The 14083-nt window shown below is 42.0% G+C and overlaps 1 protein-coding gene across 1 annotated transcript in view; it reads left to right on the top strand.

Moving 5' to 3' along the window:
- Positions 1 to 14083, top strand: part of LOC311096823 (uncharacterized protein) — a 116828-nt gene that overhangs the window by 19799 nt on the left and 82946 nt on the right. The window contains exon 2 of the mRNA XM_084136226.1: positions 672 to 840. Coding sequence (XP_083992352.1) covers positions 672 to 840 — 169 coding nt within the window. The remainder of the gene's footprint in view (positions 1 to 671; positions 841 to 14083) is intronic.

The raw sequence follows: 14083 nt of genomic DNA, 5'->3' as shown, positions 1-14083 counted from the left end.
AAAAAAAAATTCAATTTAAAAATGGACAAACCCAGCCGTTGGTTTACATTTTTAATGTAACCAATGCAATTTGTCCATTTTTAAATTGCATTTTTTAACCCAAAGTTGGGTGAGACCATATTTGACCCAAAATTGGGTTAACACAACCCAGCAGTTTTTAGAGTGTAGATAGATAGATAGATAGATAGATAGATAGATAGATAGATAGATAGATAGATAGATAGATAGATGCATGTACGTATATGTGGAGAAAACATAAATCTGTTGTTTAATCACTTCATAGTTATAAGCTGAGTGAATGAAGAGTGAATGGTGAGTTTTGGGTGAACTGTCTCTTTAAGAGCTCTATGATCATACAGATGTGCTTTAGTGATGAGTGACTGATCAGAGAAACTTACTTCAATATACAACAGTATATTTCTTTGGTTCCTTGTTCTTTAAAGATGCGCTTTATCAATTCATACAAAATCATCTTTCTTCAGTTCCTTATTTCTTGTTCTCATATCTTTAGACAGATGAATAGGGACATGAGGAAAGACTGATGCTGATGGTTAATGTTTACTCCACTCTTATTTTCCTCTCATCTGTTGTTCTTTCAGCTGGGAATCTTGATGTTCTTTGATACTACATTAATCTAGCTTTAATGAAACTCTGTCTGTGTGATTGAACAGATTCAAATGAAGAGGAGAAAGAAAATCAGCAGAAATCACAGATCAGCAGAAAACAAGAAGACTGAGAGAAAAATGGAGGACAGAAATGAGACACAAACCAGTGAATCACCAGAGGAAAGAGGAGAGACACGTGATAGATGTGAGAGTATGGAGAGACTAAAGCCAAGCTGTGAGTTATTGATCATTATTGAACTATAATCCTTCATCACATTTTATTCTTGTTGTAAGATTTACAAATAACCCACAGTTGGGAAAGTGCTACACCAACCCATAGTTGGGTTACTTGTTGGGGTTATTTTTAACCCCAAATTATTAAGAGAGTAGATTTACTATTCAAACTGATTCTTCAGACTCTCTGCACTATTAAAGCTATAGACTATTGAAGCTTGTGATTGTTGTGATGGAGAACAATATCCCATAACTCAATATATTTGTGATTTCTAGTCTACTGTGATCCAGACGAGCCTGTAAAGTTTGATTCTGGTGTTAAAACTGAGGAGAGATTCTCATCAAACCCTTCATCATGTTCTTAAGATCACACAACATCATCACTGACATCCATCAGTAGCTGAAGACCTGCACATCTTCATCATCATCATCATCATCATCATCACCATCATCTTCAACACCAACGTAGTCTCACTATTGGCCACCGCTGGTCATGTGATGCAGGAACCCAGAAGCGCTGCGCTGTTACACTATGAACTCACTCAGAGAAACACACACAAGAACATTATATATTTGCACACTAAAAGTATTCTCATCAGTAGATAAACTTAAGCTTGAGCCGCTGTAGTCACTTGGACTATTTTAATGATGTCTTTACTAACTTTCTAGGCCGGAAAGTTTCAATTACACTTTAATTTCTACAAGCTTGAATTTACTTAATTAACAAGATTACCTTTACAAGGGTAGAGAGTGATGTACTTTACCACAGGACGTCTGTAATATTAATGGCCAGTTCGCACGAGATAAGAGATCTCAGTAAACCAGCAGAAGTGAGAGGGTTAACTCGATGTGCTCATCGCCGTCACTCCTGTCGTCGTGTGTGTGTTACGCTGATTCCTGATATCACGTGCGCAAACATATATTTATATATATAAAACAGTTATGTCCGGTTGAACGATGTGTTAATGAACTTCAGATTGGATTGTGTTGGTAATAGGCTCTTATCTAACGCTAAAAGATGTTTTGTGCCTCTAACGAGTGCTGTCGATCTTCTTTTGATCTGATGTGTGTTAAACACTTGAGTTTTGCCACAGACTCGCTCCAGCGTCTAGAACACACCTGATGCTTTAAGCGTCTCCATACTTGGAAAAACTGCAGAAAACTACTTTTAAACAGGAAATGATGAAATATTTAGGCACAGGATTAGTATCACCTGAGGTCATTTTTCCAGACCTTTTTACTGAACGTAAAAGTCGCCGTTATCTTTACTGATATTGTCCGTGATGATCACTGAGATGCACATTCAGACGAGACTAAAATCACAGAGAAGCTCTGATAATTATTACTCTTTACCTCACCTCTCCATGTTACACTAGTCCCATCCGAATAGGGCTTTAGTTTAAATAATTTCTATTTGTGTTTGTAATTTACATGCTGTCGGTCTTGATATTCTGTATTAGTAATCTCTTTTTATGTCATGAATTCATCAGTCATTCACGAAAAGCCAGCAAAGAAACATGAGACGAATCAGGGCTGACAAGAGACAAGACACTGGTATAGGTCACTCTGTCTGAAGGGCTCCATTAGTGATGATAAATGTGGATTTTTTTATTTATTTTTTCAATTGATATTCAATTGTGTCAGTGACTCACCCCTGAACATACAGCAAGCATGTGGATGAATATTTTTGTATTTTATTTTAGGTATTTTTGAACAGTGTTTCAGACTAAAGATCTCTTTGCTTGAGGTTGCTGTTAAATCATGATGCAAAACGTTCAAGGTTTAGTCTATTTTTAGTGTTGGGTTTCATTTCTCTCTCAGCTTTTCGTTGCAGTACTTTTTTTCTTTTTTTTTCTCGGGTTGAACATTTTCTTTCTCCCACTCGGGTAACAAAAATGGTTTTGTTTTAAGTGTTAGGTGGTTGTGCCATTATGAATATTGTTGGGTTATATTAGTACTCATCACTGAAAGAATAAAAGGGTATATGTACATTAGTGAGCACTTGTGGTTGAACCCTCACTGGATATTTACACCTTAAGGAAGTGTGGCGATGCAGAGAGCCAAACAGTACTGAGGAGGTTATAGTCTACCCCCCAAAAAAACACAGACTACGCCAACCTGGGAATTTCACCCAGAGAATGATTTTCTTTATTTCCTAATTGCAATTCTATTGATTCACTTAAAGACACACAGGTAAGTAAACAATTCAGCCAGAGACGAGGTTCAATTTTCAAAAGAGAAACAAATTTTATTCAATAATTTAAAACACAGTTCAGAACACATTCATACTTGCTGCTGAGGCTTACCGGTGGAAGAGAAAGAAGTCACAAAGGCACGAAGGAATCCCAGGAAAGGTCACCACGTGAACAAACACAAACACTGAAAAACACAACAGTGAACACGGCAAAGAAAACGGGGTAGAAAACACAGCACGCAGAAAGGGGATAACACCACCCGGACACCAACACCACCACCTTCGGCTCTCAGCAACTGAAACGGACACAAGCACACACGATCAAAGGGGTTTCACTCCACAGAAAGAAAAATCAATGTAATATTTAAATGAAGCAAACAAATTGAAATAATCTTAATCACCAAATAACCAAACTGCCAGAACCAGCAATGGTTCCAGAAAGCAGTACACTAGAAAAATAAGATGTCAATTCTAAGACACTTCTCAATAAACACAGAAAACGTCTCGGGTTATGACTATAACCCTTGTTCCCTGAGAAGGGAACGAGACACTGCGTCGTTGAAAACGACTCTTTGGGGACGCTCCCTTAGCGTGCGCCTCTGAAGTATGAATGAAACTAATCCAATCCTGATTGGTGTTGCGTCATGACGTAACATGTGACGGCATAACCGGATGCATAAAAGTGACGCTGACACACACACACATTAGCCTCACGATGAAGCAAGCCGCTCTCAGGCATTGAGGGGCGTGGCAGGACGACGCAGTGTCTCGTTCCCTTCTCAGGGAACAAGGGTTATAGTCATAACCCGAGACGTTCCCTTTCGAGGGAACTCGCACTGCGTCGTTGAAAACGACTCTTTGGGGAACGAATGCCCACTAGGCCACGCACCGAGAAAAGGCCTGCCCTAGAGTGAAACTGAACTCAGGCACCCATCTAGGACGAGAGCACATGTGCGCCAGGTGTACTAGGGAGGTGCAGACTATAAAACCTGATAAAAGTGTGTGGGGTAGCCCAACCGGCTTGCCTCACAAATCTCCTGGAGGGGCACTCCCAAGAGGAGGGCTCTAGAGGACACCATGCCTCTAGTAGAATGAGCCCTTACGGCCAGAGGTGAAGGCAAATTGCGCACCTTGTAGGCCTACTTATGGTTTGTTTAGCCGGGAGCCCCTATTAGGTGATCCAAAACACACTGCAGTAAGTCCGACCTCCTCCAAGAAGAGGACCTCTCAAGGTAATACTTGGAACTCTGACTGGCAGAGCAAGGAACCTCTCTTCTGCCGACACATGTGGTGGAGGATGAAATGCTTGCAGGACCATGGACCTAGCCATGTTAGATTGCACTGAAGGCACATAGCTGGATCGCGGATGCAAGATGGCCTTAACTCCGCCAGGGGCAAACCCCAAGCAAGCTGGTACTAATGCCAGGGCTTGGAGATCTCCCAGTCTCTTTATAAGAAGTAGCTAAGAGAAAGGCTATCTTGAACGTGAGGTCCTAGGCAAAGCCAACTGAAGGGATTCGAAGGGAGCCAGGGATAGGCCTTCGAGAACCACCGCCAGATCCCAGGAAGGAACCCTGGACCTGACTGTCAGTCTCATCCTCTGTGTACCAAGAAGAAATAGTATGACCAATTGGTGCCTCCCCAAAAGGCCCAATATTCAGTGGTGCATGGAACGCCGCAATGGCATCCATGTGCACCATACATGTGGACGGGGAGAGATTCGTAGAGAACGATCTTGGAGAAACTCAGAACTGAAGCCACTGGGCAGTTAACTGAGCCTAACTCATGTTCTCTATACCAAGCGGAAAAACATTTCCACTTAAGGTCATATAATCTCCTAGTAGACGGAACCCTAGAGATAAGTATGGTTCCGTGCACCCCAATGATAGAACAGCATCAAGGTACTGAGCCCCCTCAGAGGCCAGACCCAAAATTTCCACAGCTCTGGGCTAGGATGGAATATACTGCCCTCCGCCTGAAACAACAGATCCCTGCTCAGAGGAATCTGCCATGGCGGAGCTATCTGGAGTGAAAATAAGTCCGAAAACCATACTCGGGCCGGCCAAAACGGGGCTACCAGAAGAAGACTGATGCCCTCCTAACGGACCCTCTCCAGGACTCCCGGGAGCAAAGCGATCGGGGGGAAAGCGTACAGGCGAAGCCTCGGCCAGGCCTGTACCATGGCATCCAACCCCAGAAGGGCTGGATGAGTGAGGGAGAACCAAAGTGGACAGTGGGACGTCCCTCGAGACGCAAACAGCTCCACTTCCACTGGTCCAAACCTCTGCCATATCAGCTCCACCACCTCTGGATGGAGTCTCCATTCCCCGGGCCTCAGCCCCTGCCTCGACAGGATGTCTGCTCCCTGATTCTGAACCCCCGGGACATATATTGCTCTTATAGATAATATTTTCCCTTGGGACCATAAAATAATTTGATGCGCCAATCTGGATAGAGGGCACGATCTGAGTCCCCCTTGTCGGTTCAGATACACTACCACTGATGTATTGTCCGAACGTATCAAGACGTGGTAAGCATTGATGTCTGGGAGGAAGCTCCTCAGAGCCCTGAACACAGCCAAAATTTCTAGGCAATTTATATGCCAAGAATGATGATGGTCCTGCCACAGACCCCTGGCAAAGCGGCCGATAACCGCGCCCCAGCCAGTGATGGAAGCGTCTGTCGAAACGGTTTTCCGGCGACATGACGCCCTTAATACTGGCCCTTGGGACAAGAACCAAGGATTCTTCCATATTAATAGGGAACGAAGGCATCTGCGCGTAACCTTTATTATACGGAACGGATTCCCCTTGGGGGAAAAACCCTTGGCTTTGAGCCACCACTGAAGGGGCCTCATGTGAAGAAGGCCCAAAGGAATTATGTTGGATGCCGCTGCCATGAGGCCCAGCAGTCTATGAAATTGCTTTACAGTGATGGCCTGGCCTAGCTTTATCCCTGACACCATGGTCAGGATGGATTTCGATACGTGCGGGAGACATACATGCCTGCATCGTAACCGAATTCCATACAATGCCCAGAAAAGTAGTTTTCTGAGCTGGTTCTAACACACTTTTCCTAGTGTTGAGTCTCAACCCCAATTTCTGAATGTGGCCAAGAACGACATCTCGATGCCGAATTGCCATTTCTCGAGACTGGGCCAATATGAGCCAGTCATCGATATAATTCAGAATACGGATGCCCTGAAGCCTCAGTGGAGCCAGAGCTGCATCCATACACTTAGTGAACGTGTGGGGAGAGAGTGCTAGGCCGCACGGAAGAACCCGATATTGGTACGCTTCGCCCCCGATAGCGAACCTCAGGAACCTCCTGTGACATGGAAGGATGGAGACATAAAAATAGGCGTCTTTTAGATCTATCGTGACAAACCAATCCTCGGATCTGATTTGATTCACGATGATGGGAACAGTGAGCATCTTGAACCTGAATCTCCTCAGAGAACGATTCAACTGCCTCAAATCTAAAATCGGCCTCAGCCCGCCATCCTCCTTTGGAACTATAAAGTACCGGCTGTAAAACCCGGACTCTTTCTCTGGTAGGGGAACAATTTATATGGCCCCTTTGACCAGTAGAGTTCTGTACCTCTTGTTCCATAACCCGAGCCTGTTCTGGAACCACTGCAGTCAGTACCACCCCAGCAAACTTGGGAGGTCGGTGACCGAACTGCAGTCTTTACCCATATTTTATAATATTCAGGACCCATATAGATATATTCGGAAGGCGTTGCCATTCTTCTACAAAATCTACTAAGGGAACCAGCCCCTCGAGACTGACCTCGGGTGTTTTTCGAGCACTATTCTCGACCTCCTGAAGCGGAGGACCGACAGGAAAAAGTCGAGAAAGATTTTGTGACCATAGACGTTGCCCTATTGCAAGCTTTTGGGGTGAACGACACGGTGTGCGTTCGCTGGAAATCATTGTGGCCCGAAGCGCACTTTACGGCGGGATACAGATATCGATTTCCTGAGGGCTCCCCCAGAGGGGAGATTCTTTGGGTTTCGTTCTCGACACCCTGAAGCGGAGGACCGGCAGGGAATAAATCGAAAACAGTTCCGATGGGCGAACGCGAACACTGGCCGCAAGCCTTTTGGGCGCCTTTTACAGCGTGCATTCGCTGAAAACCGATGTGTCCCAAAGCGCACTTGAAGCTGGATACAAACATCGATTTCCTGAGGGCTACGCGGAGGAGCGATTCTCGCTCATACCTCCACGGGGGGGGACAGCCATCTTCGTCTCGTTTTCGATACCCTGAAGCGGAGGACCGGCAGGGAAAAATCTTAAACGATTTTTGACGTTCGCTGCTCATCATTTTAATTCTTCAGAATTAAATGCAGCCAAAAACACTCGATAAGTGAAACACGGTCTGGATGGTAGGTTGAATTAAAATATCTAATTTCTTAAAGTCAGATAATATATTCCATCATTTCAATTCCATCATATTAATTCATAGAATTGAATGCAGCCATAATCACCAGACAATACTGTTTTAATATTTATTTATACGGTCTCGTAATCTACACGCTGCCTCGGCAAACGCGAGATTCGAGTCGTTACAATATATTTGGCTTTCATCCCTCGAGAAGAAAGTCATCAGGTGCGAGGTTGAAACATCCGACAGCGCACGGATTGCACTCGCGCTGATATATTTCTCAATGAACACTGCCAGCACCCTCAGGAGCTGATTGTGAATGCCTCGCACCCAAACAGTATTATTTCACAGATCGCGTATGTCCCCTTTTATTGCAGACTCGTAATCTAAGCGCTGCCTCAACAAACGCGAGATTCGAGTCGTTCACAATATATTTGGCTTTCATCTCTTCGAAAAGAAAGTCAACGGGCTCGAGGCTGAAACGCACGGCTGTGTGCGTCGAGATATTTCTTAAAAACCACAGCCAGCACCCTCAGGAGCTGACAGTGCATGCCTCGCACCCACACAGAATCTTTATTGCAGAGTAGCCGTCATCTACGCGCTGCCTCGACAAACGCGAGATCCGAACTATAGATTCTGTATTGCAATATAGTGGGACAACTCTTTATTTTTTATTTTGGGTTACAACAACACAGGCGAGTGTGACTCATGTTCCTCGTTCCCGATGCTGAGCACATCCACTTCCTCAGAAGCAGATAGCTCGAGCATCGGGCACTCGTCACGGGCAGAAGAAGCCACATCGCGGGCTTCTGCGTCGTGAGCGAGCGTTATAGAATCTGCGGATGATGAACATGAAAGTGCCTCGGCAGTCTCGTTCTCATCCGCGAGATCCTTCTGCGATCCCCACGATCTAAGCCACCGCGCCGCCTCAACGGACGCGGGACCCGAACCGCGGGGATTGCGAGCCAAGTGGGAGCGCAGCACTTTATAGTACTTTCACAATGTTCACAGGCAGCCCCCTCGAGAACTGCCTGTGCGTGCTGCGCTCCTAACAGTGTACACACAACTGATGCGTGTCTCCACCCGTGAGAAATATAGGGCAGGGGTGCACACACTTAGTGTATCTTTCACTCGCCAAAATATAGAGAATTTCACTGACAAACAACATCAAATAAGACAGACAGTTTCACAGAGAGCGCTTGCTGAAGAGCGAAAGCTAATGTGTGTGTGTGTCAGCGTCACTTTTATGCATCCGGTTATGCCGTCACATGTTACGTCATGACGCAACACCAATCAGGATTGGATTAGTTTCATTCATACTTCAGAGGCGCACGCTAAGGGAGCGTCCCCAAAGAGTCGTTTTCAACGACGCAGTGCGAGTTCCCTCGAAAGGGAACCAAAATAAACATGGATTAAAGTACAATGAAACCTTGGCCAAGGAAAACAAATTCAATAATAAGACAGAATAAAATAAAATATAAATAAATGTATTAACTGGATTAGTTTATCTAACGAGATAAACTAAAATCACTGATAAAGAAACAAACTAGAAATGCAAATTAACTAAATTGAAAACAAAATAATAAAAAGGAAATATAAACACTTAACGTTAACCCAAATTATAACTGTAAAGAGCCAACCCCTTCAGCTGCATTCAAACAGTTAAAATACTGTATATATGGGGGTTTTATGATGCCGTGTGACCTTTGACCCTGTGTGGTTCTGGTGTGTTTATGGATGTGTGTGTTTATGACTGTAAGCTGCTCGGTGTGACAAGGAAGTGAATGTTTTTGCAGGGATGTTTAAAAACCCTTAGTGTCGAGCGCTGTATTAGTGTGTCGTTTGTTCAGACTGTAGTTCTCTTAAATGTACTGAAAATATTATTAAACCTTTTAAATGTTCTACCACGTTTCTCCCTCGTTTTTGCAGTTTGTTGTTATATATTTTAAAACTGCATCAACTTTGTTTTTCTCTCTCAGTGGTCATATATTAATATTCTTGTGTCTGTATAATGAGTGTGTTGCAGGTCTGTGTTTTATTGGTTGTTTTCTCCTCTTTTCCCACTTTACATCCCACTTTCCCACAGCTTTACACGCACATTTCTAGAGACTTTTGCACGACCAGGCTCAAATAGGAGCGTTTCATGACACTTTAACGTGGAAAAACATTTTTGATGGACAAAATAAATATGATTTCACACAAAAAGAGCCCATAATGCACAGAATAAGCATGTCTAGTTTAACAAGAACTGGTGCAGGCAAAAAAAAAGAAAATGAAGACTTATAATATTTATGTAAGATTTAGCCATTTAATTTTTTTTTTAATTATTATTCATTTTGGGTGAAAGTATGGTGTATTATATAAAAATAAATAAATCAAAAATAAACTAACCAGAAAACATATAATATTTCATGTGTTTGTTAAGCTGAATGAGTTTCACTGTCATCAACATCTCAGAAATAAACCACATTTATGAATGAAGGAATTCAGACATTTATGAAATAAACTAATATTCCTCTTCAGAGCTCGTGTAAATCAGTGTTTCTCTACTGGATCACAGCAGAATTACTAAATCTCCATATGCAAATATTTTACAGCATCATAAATGAAACACATGTACAGATCTTACAGTTCATCAGGGAATATGATCCACATTATGAGTTTTAATAAGATCAGAAGAGTTTCTTAGAAATCAAACAGTACATTAAAGCAGAACTAAATACAAAGATGTCACATTTAAGTCCAAGCGCTCATTAAATATATAATAGTTTTATAAATGTAGTGAATCGTGTGTTAACGGCTCAAAGCTTTATTCTGTGTGTTGATGAAGCTCATGTTTGATGATCTGATGACAGAATTATGATTATTATCATTATTTATCATCACAATAAACCTGAGACTAGATTCATCTGATGATGATGATGATGATGATGATGATGATGATGTTTCATATCAAGCAAATCTTCATCATCTCCTAATTGAAGAATATTCATAAAATCATTGATTAGTGATGAATGTTTTACGAGGATTCTCACATAATACATTTGACTTATTAAAAGCATTTCCCTGTTGTGAAGTAATAACTTCTTCAGATCAATATCTCCTCTGAATATCTGATGTGAGACGCAGCCGTATTGTTTCCTGAAGAGTCTGAATGTTAAATGTAAAACTCAGATCTGATAAACTCCATCAGCTGCTCATTTAATCATCTCTGATTTATTAACACTGATTTCCATCAGCAGAACATTAGTGACTTTAACAGACGAACTGAAGCTGTTCAGAACAACAACAGATCAACACTTACTCAATACTCAATATCTACTGTTCACAAACACATCATAGTATACATTAAAGCAGAAGTTGCTAGAAGCTCAGTCATTCACACAAAATGTAAAATCACATTATTATTTGTGAGTTGATAATGAATGACATTCAGTGAATTAAACTGAGAGAATGTCACTTGTTTAAAATAGAAATGAAGGCATTGTAAATAAATCTGTATGAGTGTGTGTTTTCTATTCCTCCTAACACACAGAATATGATCTGCAGTTTTCATCTTTGTCCACTAGATGTCAGAAGTAGATTTGAGGTGAAACTCAAAGGCCTTTAGTTTCAGGATCAGAGACAGTGAAGAGAAATCCAACCCGTTCTCATACCCAAGGCGTCACTTTCAACCATGCTTCAATATCTGACGCTCAAAGCACCCTTTAGCGTCCATATGAGACGCATAACCCTACCACAGACCTAAACCTACCCAACCGAAGCGTCACATATTGACGCTAAAGGGTGCTTTGAGCGTCAGATATTGACGCTTCCGAAAGCGTCAGTTACATGACGCCTAAACCTACCCATAACCGAAGCGTCACATATGGACGCTAAAGGGTGCTTTGAGCGTCAGATATTGAAGCATGGTTGAAAGTGACAAAAAGTGACGTCATTACTTAGGTATGAGAATGTGTTGAGAAATCAGAGAATCTGATCTGAAGCTCAATGAGGATCATCATGTGTCTCATACACTGAACAAAATTATAAACGCAACACTTTTGCTTTTGCCCCCATCTTTCATGAGCTGAACTCAAAGATCTAAGACTTTTTCAATGTACACAAAAGGTCTATTTCTCTCAAATATTGTTCACAAATCTGTCTAAATCTGTGTTAGTGAGCACTTCTCCTTTGCCGAGATAATCCATCCACCTCACAGGTGTGGCGTATCAAGATGCTGATTCGACAGCATGATTATTGCACAGGTGTGCCTTATAGTGATGGGAAGTCCTTATAGTGACCGGTTCTTTCGGACAGTTTGTTTTAATGAACTGGTTCACCACTTCTTTAACGTCCTCACGTAATGACGTCAATTCTATCATCCCGGCGGATAAAAATACATTCAAATAAAAGTATTTGTAATCATAACTTCAGTTAAATAATAGTAATCATCATCGTCATAATCATCTTTCTTGGATAAGTTTCTTACATTTACGTTTTGCAAATTAACGATGAGCAAACGCGGATGTTTCACATGTCTTAAAGATATAAAGTGAATAAACTGGTCTTCATCAATTTTATTTTATTTGTTAAATAAAATTAAAATAAACTTACATTTCGCAGAATTCGGCCCCTCATTCAAGTCCTCGGTTCAGCCGTGCTCATGTATCAGCACAGCATCAGTTGGCCGAAAGAAAGGTTCGGTTCAGAGACGCTATTAAACAGTTCTCGGTTCTGCACTGGTGATTCGAGAACCGCTTCAGGAACCAGTTCTTGACTCGAGAACCGTAGCGTAGGCCTGTGTGTGCTGATCTGAGAACTGCTGAAACCTGGATATACAGTCGACTAAACTAAGTCGATGCATGTCTCCAGTGTGTTTAATACGTTATGTTTTGATTAACTTAGTAAATGTTTATAATTTTGATTATAAACATTTACTAAGCACCCTTAAAACCTTGGCAAGAGTTTACGTCAAAGATTTATATCAACTCAGAAATTAAATTAGCTGTTTTAGTATAATAATAAATGTTTAGTTTTACAACCCATTCATTGTGTTTCCAATCTTTAAAATAATACAGTGATAAGACTGAAGTGCTAATTATGTGATAAACATGTTTCGTCATGTTTGTTTCAACATCAGCTCATCAGCTCCTCAGCTCATCGGTTCTCAGTATGTTGAACATGTCCGAAAGAAACAGTTCCCGGTTCTGTGCTGGTGATCCGAGAACCGCTGTACCTGTGCGTTCGGTAGTGTGCGCATGCTCAGTATCAGCTGCTCGTGCTCATCACTCCTCTCAGCACAACATGTCTTAGTTCAGTGAACTGTTGGAGTTACTGGAGTAATACTCCGGGATATTGTTTATTTCGAGTCGGAGGGACTGTGTCAGGCATGTCCAAATGTGAGTAACTTTAGTAACTTGTGGATCAGCGCTGACGCAAAACGCTAACTGTTTTCAATGATTCAGTCAGATTTAGTGTACTGGTTCGACTAGTTCACTAAAAAGAACCGGTTCAAAAGAACGATTCGTTCACGAACCGGACACCACTAGTGCCTTAGGCTGGCCACAATAAAAGGCCACTCTCAATGCAGTTTTGTCACACAGCACAATGCCACAGATGTCGTACGTTTTGAGGGAGCGTGCAGTTGGCATGCTGACTGCAGGAATGTCCACCAGAGCTGTTGCCTGTGAATCGAATGTTCATTTCTCTACCATAAGCCGTCTCCAAAGGCGTTTCAGAGAATTCAGAAAAAACATTAACAAAAGTTAACGTCGTTGCAGCAAAGCAAATAATCCAATGCAACTAGACATTATTTACCTCAGAATTTAGGTTTTTATTCTGGTACTCAGCCCCTGTTGAGTACCAGAATAAAGTCCTGGATGATGTTATTCCAATAAGGTTTCATCGCAGACAGCGGCCCACATCCGGGCCGCGTGGAATCCACATGTTCCAGATGTGGGCCGGATCTGGGCCGACACTGTGTTGCTGTCTGCGATCTCTTGTTGCGTAGGAAAACAAGGAGGTATTTAAAGTTAAAGCAAAGGACATCATTCCTCGTCTACGCTGCCGCTATCATGTGACATGTGGTTGTGTCTAATTCTCGAGCCCCATCAGATTTAATGGTCTTCAGGTCGATCCTGGGAATTACCGACCCATTCTATAGAAATGATCTATGTGGGATGCGTCTGCCTTTCCCTCAACACTTCTAAAAGGCAAATAAGAATGGACTTACTGTACCACAACAGCTGAAGAAAGAGAAGATCAAACCTCTTGTTTGTTGCAAGTCCCAATATTTCGCTGAAAAGACACTGGAGATCACGTCGGGGTCACCACTCCGTAAGGAAGTATAATGGTATAATTAGGTATAATGCATGAATGTCTTTTCAGCGTTCTGTGAAGTTCACTTAATTTTTGGAATTTAGTTTCAATTTTACTTTAGCTCTGAGCTTAATCTGACTCCAGTTTCAAATGTTGATTACATTTTGATTGTGTTCCTTATTAGAAAATAATCACAAACATAGATTAATTTAGATCTTTGATTATTCTGGAAAGCCCATACTTTCAAATACTTGTTCATTCAGGGACCCGATGCCACTTTGAGAGGAACGAATACAAACTCTCCAGTTCTGATATTAATCAGAGAATGCAGTGTGGTCTCTTTTACCTTTAAGTGTCTCTGCT

Source organism: Abramis brama (assembly GCF_963993115.1).
Source record: "Abramis brama genome assembly, chromosome: 15".
Classification (NCBI taxonomy): Eukaryota; Metazoa; Chordata; class Actinopteri; order Cypriniformes; family Leuciscidae; genus Abramis; species Abramis brama.
Note: the sequence above shows the minus strand (reverse complement) of the source record. Positions and strands in the feature narration are given on the sequence as shown.